Below are 27,148 nucleotides of genomic sequence, written 5' to 3' on the forward strand. Positions count from 1 at the left end.
TCACGATTTCTGCACAGTACGCCACTGTTTTGAGACATGACACATTTTCCATTTCCTTACAGTGTTTTCCTCATTTGTTTTTCAATGCACCGAACAGAGAATGGGGCAAAGACTGCAAGGGCAATCCTGAGTTTCAGTCACTTTAAGAAAAAGCTCTGTAAAAGCCTAGTTTAGATTAGCAGAATTTTTAGATCAGATTATGATAGGTTAAAGTGTTATCAAAGCTCAATCCTTGTTGTGTGTTGCTGAACGTGGCAGCCTCCAGAGAAAGATGGACTTATATCAGGCAGTAGAAAAATCTTTCCGCAGAGCCAACAGTCCTGGTTCAACACATGTGACCAGGTTAAAATAACAGGAGATAAGCACTGAAGAGAGTAAGTAGCTACCGCTCAGCTGAAAGGGCTCCAAGTGATTAAGAAACCCCCACCTCACTGAAAATTTCTTGGATAAAATGTGCAGTGCATTCCTGCTTTTTCCATGTTTGGTGTGATTTGTTTTAAACCAAAGTTTTTAAACAAAAGTAAAATTTATAAAAAGAAGAATCCTCGCATTTCTACATGGCGTGTCGCTGCAGTCTGGTCTACGTTGGTGGGAGTACCCCTGCACAGGTCCCTTCTGCTGTACTGTTCCAGTAGTTGGAGTTGTTGTACAACCGAGCACGAGAGGGAGAGAGGAGAAGAGTGAGAGCGCAGCAGCTGAGTGAGCAAACAGGCAGAAACATTAGGTTATCTTCTGATACTATCAGACATCGACCTGTCACTTTTACCGCTCAGAGCCAAGTCTCGTCTGCTTCAGGAGGAAGGTCCACAGCAGCAGCAGCAACAACAACAGCGGAACCCTGGTCCGGCTTACTTTGCTCGAGCAGCCGCCTGAGACAGGAGGGGGGGAAAAAGAAAAGAAAAAGAAGAAAAAACTCCCGAACGCGGTCGTCTCAGCTGGCATGAGCTAACCTCCGACTCAGACATGGAAACCAAACCGTTCCTGTCATTGGGTAAGTTTGTTTGCTTAGTGACAGAGCCTTGCCTTGTTATGAACGAGCTTGGTTTTGATAGCACTTTTGTCGGTATAGGCTCGCGCTTGAAGGGTGTCCTCGCGCTGCGTTATTTCTTGTCTTTTTTTTTTTTTGACAGCGCGTGCAGCGAGTTGGCAAACACACGTTTTTGTAGCCGTTGACACCCTGCTTTAGTCTACTTTTTTTGTTGTTGTTGTTTACAGACAAAGACTTTGAGAAGAAAATGTCCCGTACAAAAGCAGGCGCGTGCTCCCCTGTGTTGAATGCCTAATGTTGCCATATGAGCTGATGACATTTCACTTTGATACGGAGCTACATCGCTCGAGCTCTGCCGCGCGCAGACGTCGCGTGCGCTGCGTTGAAACGTACCAGGTCCAACTTTTTCCTCTTCAAGTGTTACCATTTAACTACACAAACTGTTGGCTTATTTAGCTATTTTTTGTTATTTTTAACAGAAAAAGAAACAAAGGTTAAGCTTCGTATCCGTGGGTTATCTTCGCTCACTCGCGAAATTTAAACCCCACAGCAGAAAGAGTTTAAGCATACACCATCGATCCAGTGTAACTTTTTTTTTTTTTTTTTTTGTTATTATCAGTTAGTAAATGCCATATTCGTTATGAGTATCGTGTTTTTTTCTTTATCTGGACACTAGAAAACTTTAAGCTTTAGGTCTATACCTTCCACGTGATTTAATTTCCAAGCTCACAGCTTGTTAATTCAACTTAAAACTGACCTCAAACTAAGCTACTTGACTCATTAAGCAAAGTCTGTGCTCAGATTTGGATAAGTGCCTTGCTCTCTAGAGTTTATTTTTGGGACTATTTTTGTGGAGAAGGACTGCTAAAATAGAAATATTAAGCTTTTAATGTTTGATCCTGGTTTTTAAATCAAAGGTCATATCTGTTTTGTGAAAATTGGGCTTCAAAAATTGGAGTTATGAGCTTAAACACACAGACATGCGTGCTGCTCTGTTAATCATTAATGTAAAATGCTACTGTAAGTTTGTTTAGCAGAGTGGACCCTTGTCCTCCCTTCCTGCAGCAGAGATGAGCAGAGGCTGGTAGGTGAGCCCCGTTATTGCGTCTGCTGCTTTTTCATGAGGCCGTCACGTTGGACTTTGAGCGTACATGCAGCTGAAGATGTGTGTCAGAGGAGATTCTGTGGGGACCTTGTATAGGCTGGGAACCTTTCTTTAGTTACAGGCTCTCTGCTCTCTGACACTGTCGCCACAATACCCTTTATGTGGCTTCCCAGAAATACGCTAAACCGCCATGTGCTGCACAGGCTGTTATTACAGGTGCACAATGTGTGGTGTGTCCAATGCTCAATGAGGTTCAACTGCAAAGTCTTCTCTGACAGCCTCTGTTGGATGTAAGGCTTCACTCTTATCCATCAGTGTTGGGTCCGGCGTTATCTACAAGACCCTTCTGTAATTTACCATTTGTATTGAAACTTTCACTTGAGCACCAGTTGATAATTGGAGGAGCTCCATCTGAAGGACACCACCATTTGCAAAGACCTTGGATTTATTGATTTTACGCTTAGTCAGTGTAATTATCGAATGTCTTTGCGCATTATAAATCCCAACATGCATCTGTTTGAGATGACTGAACACATTTTACACTTATAGATTGGTTGTTGGCTGTGATGACGGCACCTCTATTTGGCACCATATATTCAGCACTGTAAGCTTGATGTGCTGCCTGATCCCGCCATCAACCCCCCCCCCCCCCTCATAAACCCCCCCCTCTCCCTACCCCTTTCATATCTGACATTAGGCTGTGAGGACTGGAGGGATGACATTGAAAGGAGAATATGTCCTTTAGTCAAAGCATTATGGGGATGATCATGACAGCCTGTCAGCAGAATAAACATTGTGAAGGGGAAGGAGAGCGGCCGAACACAGCTGAGCTCACAAGCATTTCTGAAGTCACTTTGGTCTGTAAATATGGATATTTTTCTGTGGGGCTGCACAACTTTATGGCAAAAAATATGATCACAAAGATGGCTTTTTTTCTTTTTAATGAAATTTCAACTGTGGAATGCTTTGCCTCTTGACATTTAATTAATTATTTTTTTTTTTTCATATTGAAATCATGAGTCTGGGGATAGAGGTTGTTTTGCAGTATGATTCTAAGACTTTAAAATGTGGAAAAACTGAATTAAGAGGAATAGTGCATACAGCTGTATTCTTTTACTTTTTTGACTCGGTGTTTGTTTCCTTTTTCTTTTTAAAAAGAGGAGAAATTAAGTCCACTGGATAGATTTTTAATGAGAATGCAATTCATCTTTATGCATGCAGGCTTAACTTTATTTATAGATATCATTCATTCATTCATTCATTCATTCATTCATTCATTATCCTAATGGCTTAGTCCAATGAAGGGTCGCGGGGAAGCTGGAGCCTATCCCAGCAGTCTTTGGGCGAAAGGCGGGGTACACCCTGGACAGCTCGCCAGTCCATCGCAGGGCTATTTATACATATATAAAGTGAAATAGCAAAAGAAAAACTGAACTCAAAGACATGAAATTAAAGATCGGTCATAAGGATTTTAGAGTGGAGGTAAATAAAAGGGAAAGGCATACTAGACAAAGATAAAAGCACAGATAAAGTACACAGTTATGTCTTTGAGAGGTGCAAAGGATTGTTACTTGGGTGGTACCCTCAGAGGTAGTATTGTTGTACACTCAGTTGGGATTTAGGAACAGCAAGTTAATGAAAATCCCAAACTGTCCTCCACTGTTCAGCTGCCTGTCTTCCTGTAGATTATACCTGCTGATTATTGGAAAATCAGCTGTGGAAACAACAACAACAAAAGACTTTTCCTTGAGCTCTTTCCTCAGTTCGTAGTGTGATTAGGGAAAGTAAACAGGAATGAAAGTTAAGATCAGAAATGCCAAAAAAAAGAGCACAAATTCAAAACGCTTCTGGCTATAAAAGACATTCAGGAAGATAGAGCTGATCATGCTTGTGTGTTGCAGCTATGCCATTGATGAAAAGGTACAGAAAAGAAAAAAAAAACTATGAAGAACTCAATAAAATCTCTAGTTATTAAACATGGAGATGAACAGGGAATAGCTCAGTGGTGAAGGTAAGAATAGATGCAAAGTGTACCAAAAGATCTACAGTGGACTGTATCACGTTGAGGAGCTAAAGACTTGTAGACCTAAACACGAGTAAAGTTCTGTGAACAGACCTCTAAAGAGCAGCGCCTGCAAGTAAAAACTGGTGGACACAAGTCATGTCCAGGTAGTGTGTTTCATAATACCTGCAAAATGTGCATCACTTTTAGCAAAACTTCACTGTTCTGCACATCGGAATATAAGATGCTCCAATCATGCAAAGTCACAAAAACTGACTCCTAAAGCCTCTGAAGTTCATGGTCTTTGATGAGAAAGTGAGATGGTGGTGTGTGTGTGTGTGTGTGTCTAAACTGGGTAGGGGGTGGTGGTAGCAAGGGCTACATTCCTCCTCTGGTAGTAACTCAGGAACAAAGGTAATACTGGGAGAGCTTGTGTGTCTGCTGGGAGGTGTGTGTGGTGGGAGTGGGCCTGGTGGAATTACACTGCCAAAAGCATTTGGCCAAGTTTGTCTTTTACGGCCGTCCAGTTTTGTGTTCCTGATGTGATGCTTTTGCTCCCCTTTTGAGAAAAGGGCCTGCAGCTGTCATTTTTATTGGAGCAGTTTTATAGCGAGACTTAATGGCTTAAAGTGACAGCTCTCTCCCTCTTTTTACCCCCTCCCTCTCAATCTCACCCATGAGGCCTTTATCTTAAGCAAATCAAAGAAAATTTGCTCGCCTTCTGTGTGCCCACCCTCCACTTTCCCACCCCTCACCCAGGCCGTTGTCCAAATTGAAGCATAAGGTGGTCAAAGCTGCGTCAACCATTGTGTGTTTTCTTCATGGAATATGGAGCCTTATCAGTATGAGGCATTAATTATATCCCATGACTAAGAAAAAAAAAAAAGCCGCTTTGGCTGCAGATAAAACGATGCATATTTTAGTCTGTCATCCCGTCTCGTCTCTCCACCGCGGCCCACACTTGTTTATGTTCTAAACATAGTACGAATCAGAAAGTGCTCCGAGGCTTTCTGATGCACGAATGCTGAAATGACTCAAGGGCTCGTTAATTATTTGTGCAAGGAGCCGCTCGCTCGCAGGAGGTCTTTATTGATAACGGCCAGACTGAACTCTGCACCTCAGACCTTGACCTTTGCTCCTCCAGCGCTCGATCATTTTAGGAATTTGCCTTCGGCGTTCAGTCTGTTTAAACTGTTTTTTAAAAAGTCACTTTTGAGTCTTTTGATGTTTTTCTCTGTTTCTATCGTTAAGTTTTCTCAGTCTTTCGGTTCCAGGGATGGTTTTAAGGTGAGTTTAATCATTAAAAAAAAAAAAAAAAAAAAAAAAGACCATAAGATCCTAAATTTAAAGGTGATGTCTTCATATTTAGCTCTTCTGGCCGAAGCTTGCATTAAGCGGTCTGTTGCACAGGAGCTCATTGTTGCTGTGAGCGCCTTCCTCGCTCAGTACTGGAATCATCTGAAGCACTTCTGGTTTCAGGGTTTTATTGCAGGTCCTCCGAGTGTCTGAATGGCTTTTCTGTGGGCTGGCATTATTCAGGGTGCGTACAAGACACTCTTTTGAAGTGGAAACGTAGTCTCTGTGGGGATTTGGCCAGATCACACTCATAATTCGTATTGAGAGGAAGGTCGGCTCGTCCTACTCGAGCCAGAACTCCCTCCCCTCCCCTGCTCTGTTCTGCGTGCATCACAGAATAAAAACGTCTGAGACGGTCGATGCACACTGAAAGAGAAAGAAACTCAAAAGGGCACCTGTAGTGCATGCATCCTCCACCTAGGTCTATAAAAATAAAAAGCTCTTGGCCTCCAAATTTGAAGTCCTGCATGTTGGCGTTTTAATTAATCTTGCTGACTGATGAATGTATGAACAAACACATCAGTGAGCGCGTGCAGTATACATGAGGAGAACAGAGATGCAACGCAAGCTGCACATTTGGGTTGCTAAAGTCAGGGGATTAACTCCTCACCTCTCAGCTTCATGTTTGTGTACAGAAAAGCAAAAACAAGTAATATAGTTTTTTTGCTTTTTTGGCAGCTATGATGTATTTATTAATTATGTTACAAGCACACGGCTTTAATGGGGATTTGCTTGGCAGGGATGACAAATCAAGTGAATCACCGATACGTTATGCCCCTTCGTGGCATTATGTTTCTTCATGCTCACATTATTTCTCCACGCTAATTGGCCCAAATGAGAATGATTAGTTGTTTGTTTGTGCATGTTTTTATTTTTGCATCCAGATGATTTGTGACACAAGTCAAATCGGGCTACTGTGTAGTGTTTAACAGGCATGATGTGTGTTTTAATCATTGGGGGAAATTAGTGTGTAATGGGATCAAAAGCTAAAATGCTATGTTTGCTTCTCTCCTGCTCAAGAAAGAGAAATGAGGTTATTTTTGATCAAACTATTTCTTTCTTTCTATTTTTTTCTTTCTTTTTAAACATGCAAGGTGTGTGTGTGTGTGTGTGTGTGTGTGTGTGTGTGTGTGTGTGAGTGTGCATGAACACTTCAGAAACAGAGTGAGGTAATTAAGATGCTGCTGCATCACAGCTTCTTTTTGAGGTCACAAACAGTTAGAGAAGCTGTCCCAGGGTGTCCCACACCCTTCTTTTCTACCCGCCACCACTGCTGTTACGATTGTCTGTCACCCTGCCAGATGCCGAAGTGAAGGGGGGAGGGGGGTGGAGACAGGCATTCACGCACTGTTGGGCACAGAAATCCCACAGCATGCAAAACACCTTGGTTATGATCTGTGTCTGCATGTGTGACTGTGTGGAAATAGATGAGCATTGGGGTGGTGGCAGAAGGTGGCAGGTAGTTGCGGCACCACAAAGTGACAATTATTCATGCATCCATGCATATCTTGACCTCTCATGTTGAGGAAAAGGTGCTTTGAAATGATTTACATATGAATTAAGTCCCGTAGTGTAACTCCTGAGACTAAATATACAAAATATCAACGCTGAAACTGAGCATTTATTTCAAAGGATGTTGCTTATTTTGAATGCGATGTAACACATTTAAAGAAATGACTGTGTTTATGACCGTATTGCATCACCTCTTCTGTCTGAGGAGATTAGTTGCTGCCGTTTCTGTAGATGAGAAGTGTTTTTTTTTTCTTTTTATAGTTTTATAATAAACAATGTTTTCAGTTGATCGCAATCTTGGGCTGCAGGCAAGTTGATGAAAGATCGACAGTCCTTCCTGCACAGCAACGATTTGGCGATATGAGCAGAATGTGGTTTGACATTGACATGCAGAAGGAAATGACACCCGATTTATAAACAAAACTGTTTGGAGGTGGTCGTTGCTTTAAATTTTGTGCCGTTTAACAGATGTCTGTGCCATGTGGACTATTTCGCCCACATACCATCACTGATGCTAGCGTGTAACCTCGGCGCCGATATCAAGCTGCTTGGTTTCTATCTGCTGCAGTCTTCAGGATGATGCATTTCTGGCTTCCACATCAGATAACAGGACAGGCTTCCATTTCATAAGTTACGGTCTTCCTAGATCGTACATATTATGCGTTTTGTAGATTAAGATCCTTTCAGATAGAACAAAGCACCAGCAGAAGGCAACGTATGCAGAAACTTTTACAAAAATGTGTTGTAATATATGCATCTTTATCGCTTAGACTTGAGATTCCTTCCTTCTCTTAACATGAAATACCAGTGCATTCATAAGTTCAGCCTATCAGCTCCCATTCTGGACATTGTGGGTGAAGTGTGAGGCAGCTCATGAAGCTCACCGTTTCCACTGTCAGCTTCTGTTTCACAACTTGTGCTGTTGTTTTAGTTAAAATACTTGGAATCAGAGCAGTGGTTTGTTTCATGTGGTGTCTTGCAAAGTCGAAATGTTTCCATGTCATTGCACCATGATTGTAGTTCATCATTCTCGGTCTGACTTTTCAGTGACTGCAAAGGAAATGTTTATCTTGTTCTGTGGGTAGTAAATTATGAGCAATAAACAACAATAAACTATCAGTTATTGTTGTTTTCATTTTAGCATGGTGCAGCTTTGATCAGTAACTTCTATAACTTTTTTTTAAAAATGTGATTTACTACAGCTTACACAATAAAACAACTAATTTGGCTTTTTTATTTCAATGCCTTGTTTATATTTGTTACAAATTAATTATTTATATTTCATACAAATACAGCTGGTACAGCCATTTCTTTGAGGAATGAATGAATGAATGAAGAGGCCAGGGGGGAGGGGTATGTACACTTCCATGGAAACAAGATGTACTTCCAAAAAAACCTGTCTCACTTTCAGGTACTAGACCAATCCTTGCCCTAAGTTGAAATTTGACCATTTCTTCTTCTGGGGAAAAGAGTTATGCATGCTTTGAACACACTGATTGGCTTTCATACCTGCAGAATTAACCTACATGGGAATGGTCATGATTTGAATTAGACCTAGATGGAATGAGGCACGATGGTCCCTGGACACTCAGTTGAAATAGCCAGTAACTCATCTCTCTGTGGTTATGCTCTTCCCATGTTCAACTTGTAGAAATTACATAAAGTTTTTTTTTGTTTTTGTTTTTTTTACTGAGCCAAAAGTACCTTAAAACTTTTACTTATTCTTGTTGTAGTTGGGAAAAGTCTGGGGTTATGAAACATTTTAACGCTCACGGAAATAAAGGATGGAGATTTCCAATTTGAGCAAACTTTTGCATTTTTTAAATCAGTCTTCCTTAAAAAAATTTTTTTTTAAAAATTGTATTTTGTTTTTATTTTTATTTTATTTTATTTGATTTTTGTTAGCTGTTTTTGGTCAGATTACTGTATTCCTGGTTCCCCAAGTGAGATATCAAGATGAAAATGTGTTTGAAAAATCATTAAGAAACAATGTTTTGGTCATTTAGCCATTCTGCAGATTACCTTTTACTAATGATAAATCCACGCTGTAGTTATAAGTCATGGTTGTCTTGTGGTCCTTTTCCTGTGGATGCTCTTGTTTCTTTGAAAAAATAAATTCAATGAAAAAAATATTTTCACAATCTTAGAGAAAAATTGCAAAGCTTACAACTTTGAAAGAAATTGTCTGGATAAATAGTTATTAAAAACATTTTATGCATCCCATTCCGTCATTTTCCATTTTTATGAAATAAAAATTGGTATAAAGAAATCGTTTTTAGGCCTTGTTGTTGTCATCAAGCCTTAAATTGCAGTACTCTGACTTTTTTTTTTAATAATAAATGTGCCAGACAGTCATTAAATTTACTACACTCATAACTTTTTACAGTTGTAATCTTTACTCTAGTTCCTGCTATAGTTGTGCCCTGTGTGTGTATGTGTGTGTGTGTGTGTAAGGAAACCATATAGTTTTATTTTTGACACCAGCTCGGCACATTTTCATCAGCTTCCCTTGTGTTGTTTAGCTCAACAAAATATCCTGTGTGTGTTTTACCATTCTTCATCCTGTTTTACTGGCTTTTCGGAAAGTTAAAGCTGAAGTCAAGTGGGTGAATTTCTACATCCTTCTCTTCGAAAAGTTTTCTGCTACTTCTTCTGTCCTTTACGATGAAACAGCTGGATTTATTTTCAGCTTGCGTAAAGCGTTTCAGACCAGCCTGCGAGGGTAAAGGCTGTGACTACAATTACGATAAACAGAAGATCCATTACAGGAGCTACGAAAAAACTCTGGATTACTGGTGAGATGGAGGATAAGGGTTGGTATTAGCAGATGCATAAGGTCAACCCAGAGCTGGATACACACACGTAAGGAGTTGTAGCTTTCTTAGGATTTTCACAAATTGCCATGCATGAGAAAAAAGAGAGAAAGATCACATGTGAGATAACAGAGTTCCTCTGTGGGTTTCTGCTCTGCCTGCAGGAGTGAAAGAGCGATTAGCTGTTTGTTGACGCCTACAGGTCTAACGTGTTCATACATCCGCCCAGACAGTGGCCTCTCGGCCTCACACACACACACACACCTGTATTTAAGCGCACACACACTAACACACATGTGCACATATGCAGAAGTCTGGAGGGCTTTGTCACCTATGGTAAAACACCTTGCTGCGACCGTCTGGTTTCAGGAATGTTCTCAACGGCAGGAAGGTGAAAGGTGTTAAAAGTAGGGGGGGGGGGGTGGGGGGGCTGTCTATCTGGAAAAACAACTCAACGGCAATTCTCGCACTAGAGATTTTTTTATGTGTGTTTTTTGTTTTTCCTCCAGTCATATTACTTTTTAAATATGTTTTATTTCTTTTCAATCTTTACTTTTGCCTTCTGCTAGTGAGATGGCTGACTCCCTTCCTGTTTTTCTGCCCACAGATTTCAATGAATGCACTGTAATTTATTTAAACTTTTTATTGTCCCATAAGGGAAATTCACTTTGCTGACAGGGCTCGCAGTAAAAACTGTAGAATAAAGCTATTTAATACAAAACAAAGCCACATAATATCAAACAGACATAGTAAACAGGACCAATATAAATTCAAAGACCACAATGAGACCAGATGGATGATTTCTTTATTTAATTTATTTAACAGAGCCCCTCTTCTTTTCTTTTTTTTTGTTAAAGAAAAAAGGTTGTGTTAAATACTGTATAATAAGTTGACGTGTGTATCACGGTGAAAAAACATCATTATGTCAGCAATGAGAAAGTAGCTTAATGATTTATCAGTCGTTTTACACTGGAATCTAATTTCAACATCGTTCTTTGCCGTTTAAGAGAAGAAAGTCGAACAGCCAGCTTTACTAGACGGACGGAGACAGGCAGGCGTGCAGGTGCTGCTCATGTCTTTGTCATCAGCGTTCCACATACCAGAGCGCTGACAGCATGTACAAACGGCTCCGACAAGTTCAAGTGTCACGTTTAGGAGGCTTTCTTCTGTTCGCCCAGGACGGGAAACAGGAGATGGCCGACAGTTAAATAGGACAGATCCTAATCTTTGAGCTCGCTTTACAAGTTCTCTTCAGATCAGCTACTACTTGTAATTTTTTAAATAGCAACGTCTGATCCAAACCATTAGCGATCAAGGGGATCATACTGGGAGTGTCAAACTACAACTGCTGTTATTGTCATTGCAGTTGTTACGTGGAAGCTGAATATAGTAGTTATTATCCAACCCAGTCCAGCACCTGAGCACAACCCGACTCCCCCCTAGTCGTTTTGACAGGAACGTTCCAACATGCTGATTTCCTGACCCGATGTATGTGGAGCTGTTCATGGTGGAGGAGCTGAGAATCGCTGGGGCTGTCTGCCAGAGTTAAGGTCAGAGGTTGTGGCTGGGTCACCCTCTGTAGGAGAGGAGCGCTCCCAGCAGACATGACAGTGTTTGTCTGGAGGTGAGGAGCGCAAGGGGGAAAACGCCAGGCAGGGGGAACATAAACCGGATCAGCGTGGAGCTGCAAAAGGAAGCAGGACGGATATTGTTTTTATTTAGGTCTTGCTTCATTCAGTGGATGGATTTTTTTTTTTCTCATTAGTGCAGCTATTGTTAGTAACAGAGTTAATTGTTAATTGATCCAAAGAGTGATAAAACAAGGCAGCTAATCTTCCTTTCTCTGACACACACACCCACACACACCCAGACACACACTTACGTACTGGATGTAGAGAATGAGAGTGGATGTTTATTACAGGATCTTTGTAGATGCGAAGGCGCCCTGGGGGCTACTAAACCTTCATTTAAAAAAAAAAAAAAAAAAAAAAAAAAAGGCTCTATCAGGGAATGGTGATGTTTGCCGCTTTAGGGAGAAGCAGAAAGAAGAAAAAAGTCAGAGGAACAGTGAGCAGAAGGAGCAAATAAACAGAGAGAGCACATCTGGATTGCCTCAGCAGAATATTTGTGCAACATCTGGAAAAATTCCCTGGAATTTAAGGGTCCCCTCCTTTTCATTTCAGTTGCCCTTTTTTTTTTTTTTTTTTTTTTACCCCCTTTTTCCTCCCTTTTTCCTTTCTTCTCCGTCCTGTTTTCTGCATCTTCAAAGTGACTTACCTTACTGCAGCAGGCACGTAAATACTCCTGGCGTAATGTACGCCGAGCCCTTGCAGACTTTATAGCAGGGCAAATTGGGCCCATGTGACCAGCTTCCCTTTGTGCAGGGTCAGGCTAATTAAGTGGCATCCAGACATGAGCTAAATGTTTTTAAAAAAAAAAACACTTGCAAGAAAGCCATTTTTAGTTGATTTTAAACTCAAACATGCCACCTTTGAGACACATTTTACCTCTTTCATGTGGTGCAGACTCCACTCTGCTGCACTCGCCTGCTTTACAGTACATTAGAGATGCACAGCGAGGCTTTTTGGCTTTTGTGTGTCTCCTCTGCGAGATCACAAGCGTTTTTCTCTCTCATCACCAGCGAGACAAGCCTGTATTCATTAGTGATTAAGATTCAGAGAGGCCTCCACACGCCTTCTGTCGTACCTGGGCGAAGGCTCCTCGCAGGTCGCTGACAGGCAGGTAGGGGAGCACAGAGGTGTACATGCTAATGCAGCGACTGCACTGATCAAAAGAGGCGCATCACCCTCTCCTTCTGATGGGCTCACTGAGCCGAGGCCCCTCCTGAGAGTCACAGTATGCACAGGCAAGAGCGGGGCAGGCAGGCAATCAGAGGGAGGAAGGATAGGAGGCTGGGTTGAGGGTGATGGAGGAGGGAGGAGAAGAGAAAGGTGCTAAAGTAGAAGGGGACAGGTAAGCGAGTGAGTGTAAAAGGAAGACATGAAAGAACTTTTGCATTATTTGTCAGGTTTTTTTTTTCCTTGTCCAGCTTGTTTTTTCTTTCTTCTTCTACAGTGAGGATCTGATTTCCTTCATTATGTGTTTGTCAGCACGAGGCAGCAAACACGCCGTCGGTCATCTCTGCTGTAAGGACACACAGCTTTTTTTTTTTTTTTTTTCCCTCCCCCTGCTGTGCTGTTCTGCAGTTGGCCTACATCTTTCTGCCTGGCTGAGCTGACAACTTGCACTCCTTTCTAGGAATGCTGATGTTGATGATACAGTGGAGTGTATGTGTGTAGCGTTAGATTATGTAAAACCTGGACCAGCGTGAGCTTCCTCTGTAAGAGGATTGATGGTGTTTGTGCAGGTATGGCGAGCTTGTGTATGCAGATGTCCCTTACAGGGTGACCTCGCCCTTCCTCGTCCACTTGCTCATCCTTTGATCCAAATGAACTTTGCTGCTTTAGACCTTACTTTTATTGAAAGCGTGCACCTCTGCTCAGCTCTAAGTCGATCTGACTGTCTGTCTCTCTTGGTCAGTAATTGTTATTTGAGGTAAGAGGTTTTCAGGGGAATTTTTTTTTTTTTATACCTGGAAGGCAGATTTTATATTTGCGGAGCAACCTTATGCTTCACTGCCCCATCAAATCTTCTGCAGGTAGATGTGCAGTGATGTCATCTGTGGCATTTCTGTAGCTCTCTAAAGGTGCCTCACCCTTCGACCTGCAACTCTCCACCATATCAAAATAAACCTGATTCTTATTGCTGCAGCTGTTGCTTCTAATGCACTTGAATGCCACTGCTCTCACTCACAATATTCACAGTGAACCTTTGCATAAACCTCATGAGGTTAGCCAAAGAATTTTACTTTACTGCCATTAAAATATCTGATAAGATCAAAAAGAAATTATTTTTTATATTTGCTAGCGACAATGCAGTTATGTTGGGAACTAGAGTTTTGGAAGCAAATAAAAAAAATACTTCTTTCATCCAACAAAAGCATTATTATTCTCATTTTAATTAAAAAAACACGTTGAAATAAGTTTTTGTCTGTACAATATGATGTGAAGGCCAGGTAAATATAAAATCAGACTTACCCTGAATTGGAATAAATGGTAGAGAAATAAAAATGAATAAATGATTGGGGGAATAAAAAGTTTCAGCATCTCCTCCTCTCCCTGCTGAACTACCTGCTATCTTTTGTTCTGTCACCTGACAATAAAACACAGTGATGCTCAGGTAACAAGTTTATTTGGCCATAGACATATCACCATTCTTAATGACATAATAGAGGTTGAGAAAATTTTTTGTCCGTTACACCAACACATTTAAAGATGATTTAACAATCAATTTCTTTGGTCCTAATTTCTGACTGACTGAAGAGGCAACCACAGTTGTCACTGCTTACTGCAAGTAGCTCTAGCTCTTTCAACAGATAGCAACAGCGGTAACAGCCAATCACGTTGGCAACAAGAAAGAACAGACAATCATTACAGTTGAGATACAGAAAGGTTCAGATCTTCACATTAGTTGTTATAAGATCACCTGATGTAGATATCTGAGGCTTCAATAAGCATTTTGCATGATTGTTTTAATGTGTCCCATGTGTCTATGGGAAACCAGTTGGATGAAACCAACACATACATATGTATCCATTGCTATATCTGGAATATTTTCCAGAATCTCAGATTTAACTGGACTTTTATGTTGGTTTAATGGTGTATGGATGGAGAACTTGTGTCCCCAACTGGAGGATTCTGATAAGTAGTTATTGATGTGGATATTCATACTTGTCATTTAAGTCAGTGTGCTGGATGATTTGCGGTACAGAAACATGTAGAATCCCACTGTGGAATTGGTCAGGTGCTTTTAAAAGTAATTTGGTAAAGCATTGGTTGATCACCTTCAGTCTTACTTTCAAACTTAAACCAATCTGATCTGTGAACAGCCTCTCACAACTGACAGGCTAAGATTCTGATTGGTCCAAACTTTTAGGTTTTGGCCATAGACTGTATATAAAAAGATGGTCGGAGCCACCGTGATGTCACCCATAGGTTTCTGAAGAGCTGAATTGAAGCTCGGTGTGCGGTTCCTAACTTCGCCATCTTGTCGTCTTGCAACACCTCTTTGCCCATACAAATATGGGCAAAGAGGTGGGGCTGTGACCGTCATGGTGGATGATTGACATTGAGCGAACTCCGAGCTTTCTGCAGCTAAGAGCTTACCAACCTAACCAGGAGATAACAGGAGCTAACCAGCTGACGGAGATAAGCGGACTAAAGCTAAGTCACGTTGTTAACCGGCTAAAAACTGCTGTGGTTTTGCATTCTTATGACTTGAAGCGGGAGATCGGGTACCTGTCAATCAAAATGACTCTCCACTAAAAATGCAGAATTTTGAGATGAAATTACTTTTAAACGGGCTAGTTAGGAAAAGATTCACTCCCCCCACAGTAAACCTGACCTATTAAACCAAAAAATGGATTTTTGAACCAGGCTGTAAACATGTTTATTTCTGCTGTGAAGTTGGTCTTTTTAAAATGGGAGTCTATGGAGATTTCCTCTGTATTGCAGTCTGTATAGCGGATGAAGGGGGAACTGCAGTTTTATGCACTAGGCTTAACTAGGCTTCACTTTTAACCACCAGAAGTTGGAGCTTGGTTTTGGCAGTGAGCATGGGCTCTCCCATGACAGCTGACTTGTGCATTATTTAAAAAAAAAAATTGTCAGTCCTTTTCGGTAGAGATTTAGCTTATTTTAGGTGGATGTTCAGCAGCAGTTTCTCACAAAGAAGGATCTTTGTAATTCATTCATTCATTTTCTGAACCGCTTATTCCAATTCAGGGTCGTGGGGAAGCTGGAGCCTATCCCAGCTGGCTTTGGGTGACAGGCAGGGTACACCCTGGACAGCTTGCCAGTCCATCACAGGGCCACACACAGAGAGATGAACAACCACACTCACGCTCACACTCACTCCTAGGGGCAATTTAGAGTGACCAATTAACCTATCATGCATGTCTGTGGATGGTGGGAGGAAGCCAGAGTACCTGGAGAGAACCCACGCATACACGGGGAGAACATGCAAACTCCACACAGAAAGGCCACTGACCAAACCAGCCAAGGATTGAACCAGTGACCTTCTTGCTGTGAGGCCACAGTGCTAACCACTGCGCCACCGTGTAGCCGATCTTTGTAATATTTGACTTAAATATTTGTGATATAAATAGTGATACTGGACTAAAATGATTGCATAAAATTAAGAGAGGCTTATTAACAACATTCCTTTTCTGGATTCTTTTTTTTGGGGGGGGGGCGAGATTTTCTGTTGACTACTTTGTATTTTTTTCAAAGTAAAGAAATACAAAAGAAATACCAAATATTCTCTTTTTTAAACAGATATTTGTTGACAACTAAATCTAACTGAATAAACAACTTAAGATTAAGTTAAAGTTTGCATTGTGAGTGTTCCTGGAGACTGTTCTCCAGCATTTCTTTCCTATGAACTCTGCGGTATTACCAACCTGCACATGTCGCGTTATTTTCCTCTGAGTGATAGAACAACTGCTTTTCCCTGCCTTTTTTTTTTTTGCGGCCTCTAAAACTCTGATAGAAATGCATTTTGCTAAGCCTGTGACCCTGAAAGCCTACGGGTCAAACCGATTGCAGAAAAGATCCACGTGTTGGTCTGGCTCATCACTGGCGTTCCATCGTATTGATTGGCTCACATCGGGTGGGGGCGGTGGGTTCTCCTTATAAGAGTGTGCTATATAAGACAGATAGTAACCCACTCAATACCAGCGACCACCTTTATATGACTTATACTTACACACTCGTCTGCACACGTACATCTCTACTGACCACAGCTGTGAATGAATGATTGGTATTTGTTATCCTGAGCTTCAGGGATTGACTGAGTTTATGACCAGCTTAGCCTGCAGTCCTGCGCTTGATTGGCAGGGGTAGTTTCCTATTTGGGTGCAGCAGGGAAAGGGGTTGACGGAGCAGCAGTGGCATTTGGCTTCCCACGACATGTCACCTTGCATTACAGCACTTATGCATCTCACTCATTCATTTGATATTCCACACAAACTAGCATTGAGTCACAGTAAGAGTGCATCAGTCAGGGTAGCCATATTTTACAGCTTCATATTTTTCGCAGTATCCACATTTATCTCTATTCCATGCATTTTGCATACATTTAACCAACACCATGAAGATTTCTACATCGCACCCTAAGGTTTGGGCATTATGGCACGCTTCGGCTGTCACTTCGTAAAGAGCTAAAATATATGATGTCTGTCCTTTTTGCGCTCTCTCTCTCTCCTTAACATCTTACTGTCCTCTGCATTTAGCAGGATAATGGCCAGTGTATGTTACAGCCATTAGCCTGTCACAATGGAGCTGTCTAATGCTGAAACCGTGTCCCGTCCTGTTATGATCATTTTCATGCTATCTCAAGCTCTGGCTTTGTTTCCTGTCTCAGAGGGAAGAGCTCGCTCAAGTCTTTTTAACACTCTGTTTTTGTTCACGCTGAAAGGCCTCGTGTCCAGCCAGCGCGCACACCCCGGCATCGTGCTCGCTCTCCCGAGCCGTAGACCCTGTGGAAGCGAAATAATTCATAAAATGAAATCTACATTTGTTGTGTAAATGACCACATGCTGTAGGATATTTAATCCTGCCTGCAGTCGATCCCAGTCATGTGACTTGACCTAGTTTCCTTGCCTCCCTCTGCCTGTCTCTCCTCTTTTTTTTTCACCTCATTCTTTCGTAGACTCTGAGCATTACTCTTATTACTTTTGCTTACCTTCATGTTGGCTTGCTTTTAAATCTTTTACAATACAAACAAGTGTTTAATTGTGATTGAAAACACCACTTTAATGATCAGTCTGAGCTCAGACTCAGAGTTAACAACATGGTTTTGCCTCTTTTAATCTCATCAAACATCCCTTCTGCTAGTTTGTACCTCTCAAGGCCTTTGTGCGGGATCATTTCTCTTTCAGAAATCAGTCCAGTCATTCAGATTCTACTCTTAACTTGCTCACAATAAGACGACACTGCAGTAACTGAAATAATTGATTCTGTTTCCAGGGAATGATTCAGCTCATTCTGGCGAGTTTTGGTTTTACACTTTCATCTGGTCAGACTGATATTAGTAATATGTAAAGAATATGAATATGTAAAAGAAAATGTCTCTGTTTTAAGCAGATACACCAAATGACTTGATTCCTGGCAGCTTGCCTGCTGACAGATGTAAAAACCCAGACTGTCTCATATCTTTACTAGGAAATAGACATTTTTAGGCTTTATGTGTTCTTTGCAAAAATAAAGAATTTGAATTTTGAGACTGGATTTGCAGGCATGATCTAATAAATGAAAACATGACTCTTTATCTTGGCGGTTTCTATTTGCACACCCACCAGTGGAACGCCGCGCTCACCTCTTGGAATGGATGGTATGCATCTGTTCCTGAAGAGCACAGCTCTCTCAGGCTGCAACACTTCACTGCAAGCTCTGCGAACATGTGTTGTTTCAATACAAACTGTTAACAGTGTCGCCTCCCTAACGGCACATATGAATGGATGATATAACCCGGACATTACAACACTTTTTCCATCCATACTGGGCTTATTTCAAAGTAAATTATGAATTGTATCTGGTCATTATTGTGGCATTTTCTCTTATCTAGATGATTGCAGTTGTGAACTCACAACTCACAGAAAGACTTTTTTTTTCTTTGTGGAAATACTTGGAGGTTTTCAAGACTGAAATTGATCACATGTTATGACACACTTTTGCAGTTGACCCCTTTTGCAGGATTTGCAGGATTCATTCTCTTGCTATGAATCATTTTACTGCTGATTTTTCAAGACATCATTGAGTTTGGTTCCTGGAAGTATTTCATCATTTTTGCATAACATGCATAAAGAGCAGTCAAAGAGCAGTTTGAGAGCCGAATCCAGAGCTTTACCACAGGATTATTTAGATCTTTTTTTAGATATCAGAAAATCTGTATCATCTCCAAGAATATGTTTATGGATGGTCCAATATGGTGTCCCTGTGTACTATTTATTCATTTATATGTTTATTTTATGAGGAATAGGTTAATAAAAATTATCACATTTCTCATAAAATTCCAGATATGGTTGTATCTATAGAAGTACGGCTGACATGTTAGTCATTCTATTTAAATAATTTATCCAAAGGTCTCAGGATCAAAATGAGCATCATCACAGTGTAAGTTCCATGTTGTCACAATAATGATGGATCTTGGCAGAAATGGAGCCAAAAAGTAATCTTTTACTCTGCCCTGATTCTTAGAAAAATGACTTTTTTTGTTTTTGTTATAATAAGTTATAATAGTTTCACTGTAATTTTCTCTGTGGATGACTGGGTGTCACATTTTCCAGTGATGGAAATATGGATGATCAAATATAGATTAATCAAGAATATTAATGAGAATTGTCGGTTTTTTTTGCTATATGAATTGTGAAGATGTTCTCACTCCTTGCCTTGGTTGTTGTTGTTGTTGATAAAAGCCCTTCTTCTGGATCCATCATTTCTACTGCTTCTGCATTAACACAGCTGCTGGTTTTTTGCAAGGTTAGTGGTTCAGCAGGGAAAATAGTCCCCGATCAGAGTTTTTAAACTGAACCAGTATGAGACAAATTCATATCCTAGTTAAAATAAAAACCCTTTTCTGGTTTGAACTGGTATCCTGCCCAACACTATTCAGTCCTCGTTGTACACTTTGAAACTTTCCTCTAAAATGTATTTGTCTATTAATTATTCATATACTAACCTTGTTTTCATGAAAGCTTGACATAGTTAGAAACATTTTATTCACAAACTCTGTGTTTGTAGTATATTTGCAAGTTGTAAAGTTCTCGTGGGACTTGGAGAGACATTTTTTGCCATTTGACCTAAAATCTGCTTTCCAGACTTTGTCTTTGCTTTTTAAGCACAGCTGAGTTGACCTTGGCCTTTTTTGTGAAACAATGATGGGGAATTAGAGGGTTGCACTTTACAACCAGTTTACTGTAGATATGAAGTCCTGCACTGGATTATGGCACGTCCCCCCCCCCATTTTCTTTTCTGAATTCCTCTACTCCCTAATGGAACACACTGGAATCAACATTACTGGTTTTTTAGAAATCCCCTATTCATATTTAATGTTTCTGACTCAAAAAGGCATTTTAGCCACAGAGTGCACTTAATCCCGGTCTTTAAAGCCATCCTGTTAGTGCTCTGTCTTATTCAGCTCGATAATGAAGTTCATTGTTTTTCATCCCCGCTCTGGTTTTTAATGCACAACCATGCTGCACGGATTCAGCGCCAGATGTTTTTGTGTCAGGTTTTGCATTCTGTCCCACTTTATATTATTAACATAACAGGCTCAGGCTTCCTACTGCTTCCCATGATATATATGCAAGGTCTTTCTTTATCTGTTATTATTTTCTATTTATCTTCAAATAATGCCTAAGTCATTTTTAAAGAAACCTTTCTAAAAACACACAAGATTGGTTTCCAGGCCATTATTTCATGAAGGGATTATATGAAGAACAAGCTTCAATAACAAGATGCAATATTTCATCATCACTACGACTCATAGTTATTTGAGTATTGTTTGTTTTCTGGTGTCTGAAATGATCAAGATCAAAAGTGAAAAAAATTATGAAAATGTGTGATGCTCGCATGATTTGATTTTAAGAAGAAAAATGCAGGACTAAATGAAACCACATTCTTTCTTGTAATAATTGAGAGTCTCTGGATAAAAAGGGTATCACAGCAGACCTTTAGATCCTTCTCAGATTCTTCCCTTTCCACTCATTCATACATTTTTTTACCACTTTGTCCAATTAAGGGTCGCAGGGAAGCTGTGGCTTGTCCCAGCAATTAACAGGTAAGAGGCAAGGTACACCCTGGAACGGTTGCCAGTCCATTGCAGAACCACCATTTGGACTCATTCATGAAAAAAATTCATGAATCTCAATCATACCCCACATAGGGGGATTTTTTTATATTAAATAATACCAATAGATTTCTATGCAGCCTCCAAAATGCTAACAGCACATAAAACTTAGAGATCAGACTATGAATTTTTTACATGCCATTTAGTTTAAAAAGACTTAATTAAAAATAAATAAACTTAATTAAAAAAAAGGCTAAAAGCCACTGTCACTGTGTTTTTGTGTCGGTTTAATACTAGTAGCTTCACTTACAGTTTTGTAGTCCTGTTGCTGGTGTTGTAATTTACGTCGTTGTTGTTTGTGTTTTTTGAAGTTTGGGTTTCATAGGTGCTCCCTTTGATTGTCTGCTTTGGTTTTCTCACAGCTGTTGAGTGTAGCAGCTGTTTTTTTCTGTTTTTGTTGAACAGTTGTTGATATCTCTGTCTCCTTTTTCCTCTCCTGCATTCACACTGCATTCCGTGATCAGCCTTAAAACTTTACTAAGTAATATCCAAAGTAAAGGTCAATAATCAAAGATCAAAATAGACCTTATATCTTCCATTCAGCTCCCCTTTGCTAAGCAAAACAGGAAAGATGGTCCATCTGCTGTCATGATGCCGGACAAAGAAAAAAAAAAAGGTGCCAAAATCAATAATAAACAAAGAAGCCGAAATGTGCTCGTAATATAGATATTTGTCCACAATGAAACAACCAAGAGTAACTTAGGTCTTGGACTGTGCCTTAGTCTTAGAAACTGTTTTCAAGTGGGAACAAAATGCAACAATATATAAACTGGAATTTGTAAATTCCCAACCAGAGAAAAGTTGCAGAGCCATTTCAAGCAATCACTGGGGAGGATGAAGACAGCAGACACTCTCTAGGTAGCAATAAATTGCAGCTTGAGACATCCGTCACACATAGAAGTGAGTTTATATGATTACTGGAGTGATGAGGCACGAGTCCGCTCAGTAGAAAGTGGCAAAAACATCAGCACATGCAACCATATGGCTGCTTTATTTCCTTTAGTTTGACAGAAAGAAATTCAGCTTTAAATTTTCACTGAAGGAGTAAAAAACCTTCTATGAAAAGAAATTCGCAAATAATATAAAAACATTACATTTTACTGCACATAGTGAGAGTTAGTTAGGATTTGGCTTTGGCATACTTCAGCCTTGACCGGTGAATTTGAGTTGTTATGGAACATATTGTTCATGAAAGGAAAAAAATAGGCAGGGGGTGCGTATGGTTGTACTTGTTTTGTACTTTTCATATTTACATCCTCAGTATTTGGGTGGAAGATGTACTAGGCTGACGTGGGAGGAGGAGGTTAATGGGAGACTCTGTAGAGATGGAAATGTGGGCGTGTGGAGTCAATTTAGCAGGCTAACAGGAAGCGTGCGCCTAGATCCAGGCAGGCAATGAGTGGGACACAGGTCGTAGCGCTGCTCCAAACCTCGCAGCATCTCTGCTCTGCCAGGTTGATGCATTAGATTTCCCTCCACAGAGCAGTCATCTCTGCACTAAGAAGCCAAGCTTTATTTAAAATTTTGCTGCCGGAGGTAATTTTCTTTGATCGTTCCAATACGTTAACTGTGATCAAGGAGAACTGTGGCCGTGAACCGAGGCCAGAACTGTATCCAATTGCAAACATCAGTCAAAGCTAAAAATAGCAGTTTTGACTTTAGATTGAAGCCGTGCAGACCAGGGTGAATCCTGCAAGATACTGGCGAAATCTCCACCGGCGATCCATTAGAGGAAGCCCATAAACTAAGTTTTATCTCTGCTTTTCTGGTGGTAATATTTCACAACTGAGAAAAGGCCAGTGTGCGCTCTGCCAAGGGCTGCTGGTGTGGGCAGATACTCTGTCATGTGAACGGCTACTGTAAAGATCAGCAGAAGGATAGTCTGGTTTTAAATGCTTCCTTGTGTCCCTTCCTGGGTAAAAGGAGTCTCTTTTTACCCTTACTGCTTTTTCGGAGTCCAATCACACAAATTTGATTAGAGTCATTTGGCCAAGGAGCTGCTGAGGCTGCCGGGGCTGCAGTGAGGCCCTTGTTCCCTTGTTTGCCCTGAAGAGAGGTTCTGACATGCACAAGCGGTCTTTGAACCAGCTCCTTTCTTTTCTTCCCCTCTAACCTCATTTACCACACCATTTTAGGCCCCCGTCCCACCCCACCCCTGTCGTATCTGTCTGTAACTGCTCACCAATGGCCAGCTTTTGCCTTCATCACGTCACAGCAAGTGAGACAAATGACTGTTATAAATAAGCAGGAGCTGAAGCTTTGGTGTCGTCTACGGTTAACACCTTTGCCATGTAATGTTTAATGCTGTCCAAAGAGAAGGCACTTCATCTTTGGCCTTGCCAAAACACACCCATCTGTTGTTCAGCTACAACTGGCTCCAGAATGCTTTAACTCTTGACTGTATTTTTATGACGTGTGTGTATGCAGGTGTGAGAAATGCCTTAAGTGAGCTAAATGTTTGGTTTTGGCTTGAAAGGGTGTGCAGAGGTTGTACACCATCCAATTCTGCATCACAATGCAGGCGCTACATTTGGCTGTTTACACCCAAAACTGTAGGAAAAGCTCTTCTGTTAGGCATGTTTTGTCGTAAACATGCTTTCAGCTGCAGTTTTCTTAGATTGATAACATTTTACCCCAGAAATAGACATGATTTTATCCACGCTATTGTACTTTAATGTGTCACCAGTAGGTCAAAAATAAACGGGTGCTCTAAAAACTATGTTTCTTTAGCCTTTATGGCATTGATTAAATTAAAAGCTTATTCCATTAGTGGGTCCTGAAATGTCTCTGGTTTGCAGATAAAACACATGCAACTATATATACAGTTCAGGCGCATTCAACATCTGGTGCTTATTCTAAACGCTGCTGCTGGAGCTTTAACCAGGACTACAACATCTGAACACATCACACTCGTTTTAAAATCTTTACACTGGCTTCCAGTCAGTCACGGCATAGATTTTAAAACCCTACTGATCATTTACAGACCCCAAGACCATTTGGTACCGAATAAAGCTTTGATATGTTCAGAGAACTTAGATGTAGTGGAGCTCTTAGATCCAAAGACTAAGGTCAGGTGGCTTAGACCAGAATTCAGACAAAACATGGAGAAGCAGCGTTTAGCTGTCATGCTGCAAATTAAAATCTCACCACATGCAGACACTTCTAAATCTCAAGGTTTAATAATGGTTCAAAACATTTCCTTTCTCATGCACTTATGCATGAAACATGCATTTAAATGAGGCCCTTTAAAATAGCCTTCTACATGAAATGTGCTGTACAAATAAACTTGCCTTACTCATTAACGACAGCACTGAAGTTTCAGTTTTATCTTATCAATCAAAGTTTCAGCCTTAAATGCCACATTGGCAACTGCCAGTTTCATTATCCTGAGACAGTGTTAAAACTGAAGACCTGGTTTCAGTCAAGTGAAGGCACACATTATCTTTGAAAGAACCAGATGCAGAAAGGAGCTCTTGTTGGTTTCAAAACACCTCAGTTTAAGTCTCAGAAGACCTTCCAGTTAACTTTTACTGGTAACCAGTTCAGACCCAAAAGCATTTGATTTGGCAAGAAATCAAGAAGCAAATAACTGATCGGAGCGACTTTTGTTTTCCTGTTGATGGAGGACAACTCAGCAATAACGTCATTGACATTTTGCAAAAGAGCTTTCTGTTGCAAGTGACTTTGGTTGTTGTGGCTGAAGCAGCAAAATGTTGTCGTGATGCCAAGGTCTTCATTGATGTTTCTACTTCTACCGAAGCTTCTGATAAGAACATAAGAAATTGGGTTGCTGATGTTGCCCTCATGATCCAAGAGAGGGCACACTATAAATGATGGACCTTTTCCCATTCACCTATCATCTTGAGTTTTTTTTTTTTTTTTTATCAATCCAACAAAGCAGCAAACCATATAGCATTAAAAAAAAAAGCACAATACAACCATCATCATATAGGTTTTGCCTCTGGTGATCTTTATGAGGTTTGCTTTGTTGGCTTGACAGATCTGTTCAGGCTTTGCAATGGTTAGAGATAAATAAAAGCTTGGAGGCATGTTAATTTATGGCTTTTTTTCCTCTTCAGAAGGGATAGTAACTGGGGGGCAAGGAAGACAGTATGCTGATAGAGCAGATATGTGCAGGAACATGCCGAATGCCTTCCATGCTGATGATCAGGATCGGAGAGTGATGATTGGTGGCTTGTTGGTGCTGAAGTGCATTTTCAGGCATTGCAGAAAAAAACCCTGCAAAATAGATGCATCAGTGTTGTGTGTTATGCAGAGGCAGTTGGAAGATATCGGAGAATGTACATTTATCACAGAGAGGCATGCTCCCTGGCTGCCATTTAAAGCAAAAAACAAAGACGTGATATTGCTTTCACCATGGCGGGATACAGATTCATTTTGAATAAATAGTTCCTTATTGCCAAGGTTAATCATTTCAGCTTTTATTCTTTGTCCAATCCCAAACTCTAAATATTCAGTCTGGTTACATAAAACTGGAAAACACTTAAAGTAGCAAATCGAAGGACTTGTATTTGTATAATCTAGTATGGTATTGTAGAATATTTCAGGGACACACAAACAAACACTTGATGAATACAACAGAGTCCTCAAGGTTGCTATGGAGGGCATGCAGTGGTGAAGGGGAGGGGTGGGTATGTTTTTGCACAGGTTTTCTTTCCTCACATGGACCTTTTTTGTCCGCTTGCTTTAGTATATGGCTGAAGGTGAATGGCATTCATAATGGTAACCGTAGCGATTGATGGCCATGGCTGTTTCATCCCTCCATGCACTCGACAAAGACCCCCTTAGAGTCCCATGAGGGTAAAGTTTTTTTTTTTATTGCACCTGGGAGATGCATTAAGGCCCCAATGAACTTTGACCTTGGGCTTGGTTTCCGTAGCAGCATTGGATGTGAACAATTGTCAGCAGAACCCTTCCTGAAACTCTCATAAAAGCTTGAATGTATTGATTCAAAAGGCTCCTGTTTGTGGGATCTTGTAAAATCTGGACACACATTCATGGATGTATCCGGTAAATTAGTGGGAACGCTTCAGCTCCGTTCTTGTAAGAGGGATTTGCAGCAATGGCAAATTTACGCACCTATGTTTCATTAGAGCCCTGTCATTAAGCCTTTCTTTTATTAGGCCTTCCGTCAATAAGACCCAATCTTTCATTAGCAGAACATCTCAAAGTCTTGCCTTCATTAGCACAAGGCCGTAAATGCTATATGTGATTTCATTAGCGGACCAACTTTAATGAGGAAACCCCCAGCATGTTTACATTGCTCTGATCCCCGATGATCACCGCTCAGGATAATGGGGCTTGGCTGTTTGTTGGAAGGAAGGTTGGAGCTCGCCCCTCTCCTTCCCAAAGATTGGATCATGCACTTATTAAAGTTGATGAGATCCTTTTTCTTTTTCTATTTTTTTTTCTTCTTTTGCTTAGAAGTGAAAAGCAAGATCAAACATTTCTGCAGTCAAGGTTCTGCTTTGTGTTATGAGCCAAGACATAACGATGCAGTGTGTTAGGGAAGATTTAATTACAAGACATGTACCAACCTTACCACTCATGACAGCACATCCTGAACCTGCACCTACACGTCCTGCACTTTTTTCATCTTTTTTTACTCCAAGGCCTGAAAAGCAAGACTTGTTGCAAAATGATTGAATAGCAAGGCGGCAGGTTAAGATGGAGACGCATCCCGTTAAATCCGTGGTTTTTGGTGTATTTGTTCAGCTGTCATATTAATGGATGCTTCATGATCTTTATAAATATATTTCTTGGAACTGGTTGGTTTTTAAAGTAATGAATCTTTACAAAATGACAAAAGCTTTATATAATTTATAGAAGAGTGTTTACATTGAAAATAGCAAAGGATAAAGTTTCTTTTAAAAAAAAAAAGTGCTGAGATCATGTTCAGGTTCACACTAATTTGTCCCATTTTCTTGCACTCCCTTCAAGCTTTAGGTGAAATTCCAGCCCCATACTTTAGCATTACTGTGTCCCGTGGGAACATTATTCCAGTGCATGGCTTACAGCATGGGGCTTTTTTCTCTTTTTTGTGGGGGGGGGGGGGGGGGCTGCTGTCTCCTTAATTTACTACTGATTTTGCAAAAGTGCAACTTGACTGGAGAGGTCGGGCTCATGTGTTAATGCCCTAATGTTCAGTGACGTTGCACAGAGCTCATACCATGTGTCATTGTTTGGCCTCCAACCTCTTTGTCCAATCTGGAATGTACTGTTTTTCTTGCAGAATTGATTAATTTGGCAGTCAGTGGGGAGAAGTGTGGTTGATTATAGAGAGACATCTTTTGTGCAACCATTTTTCAGTAATAACTTGGACAAAGGGACTAATTTGACTTTCTTTGGCAGCTTCCAGTTAGCTGAATATTAACCATGTGTGT

The 27,148-nt window shown here is 40.6% G+C and overlaps 1 protein-coding gene across 2 annotated transcripts in view; it reads left to right on the forward strand.

Moving 5' to 3' along the window:
- Positions 1–963: 963 nt before the first annotated feature.
- Positions 964–27,148, forward strand: part of rxraa (retinoid X receptor, alpha a) — a gene marked incomplete at both ends in the record, with an annotated part of 109,950 nt that continues 83,765 nt past the window's right edge. For both annotated transcript variants that reach the window (XM_079256912.1, XM_079256913.1), the window contains one exon: positions 964–991. In XM_079256912.1, coding sequence (XP_079113038.1) covers positions 964–991 — 28 coding nt within the window. The remainder of the gene's footprint in view (positions 992–27,148) is intronic.

Source organism: Telmatherina bonti (assembly GCF_933228915.1).
Source record: "Telmatherina bonti genome assembly, chromosome: 17".
In the NCBI taxonomy this organism is placed as follows: Eukaryota; Metazoa; Chordata; class Actinopteri; order Atheriniformes; family Telmatherinidae; genus Telmatherina; species Telmatherina bonti.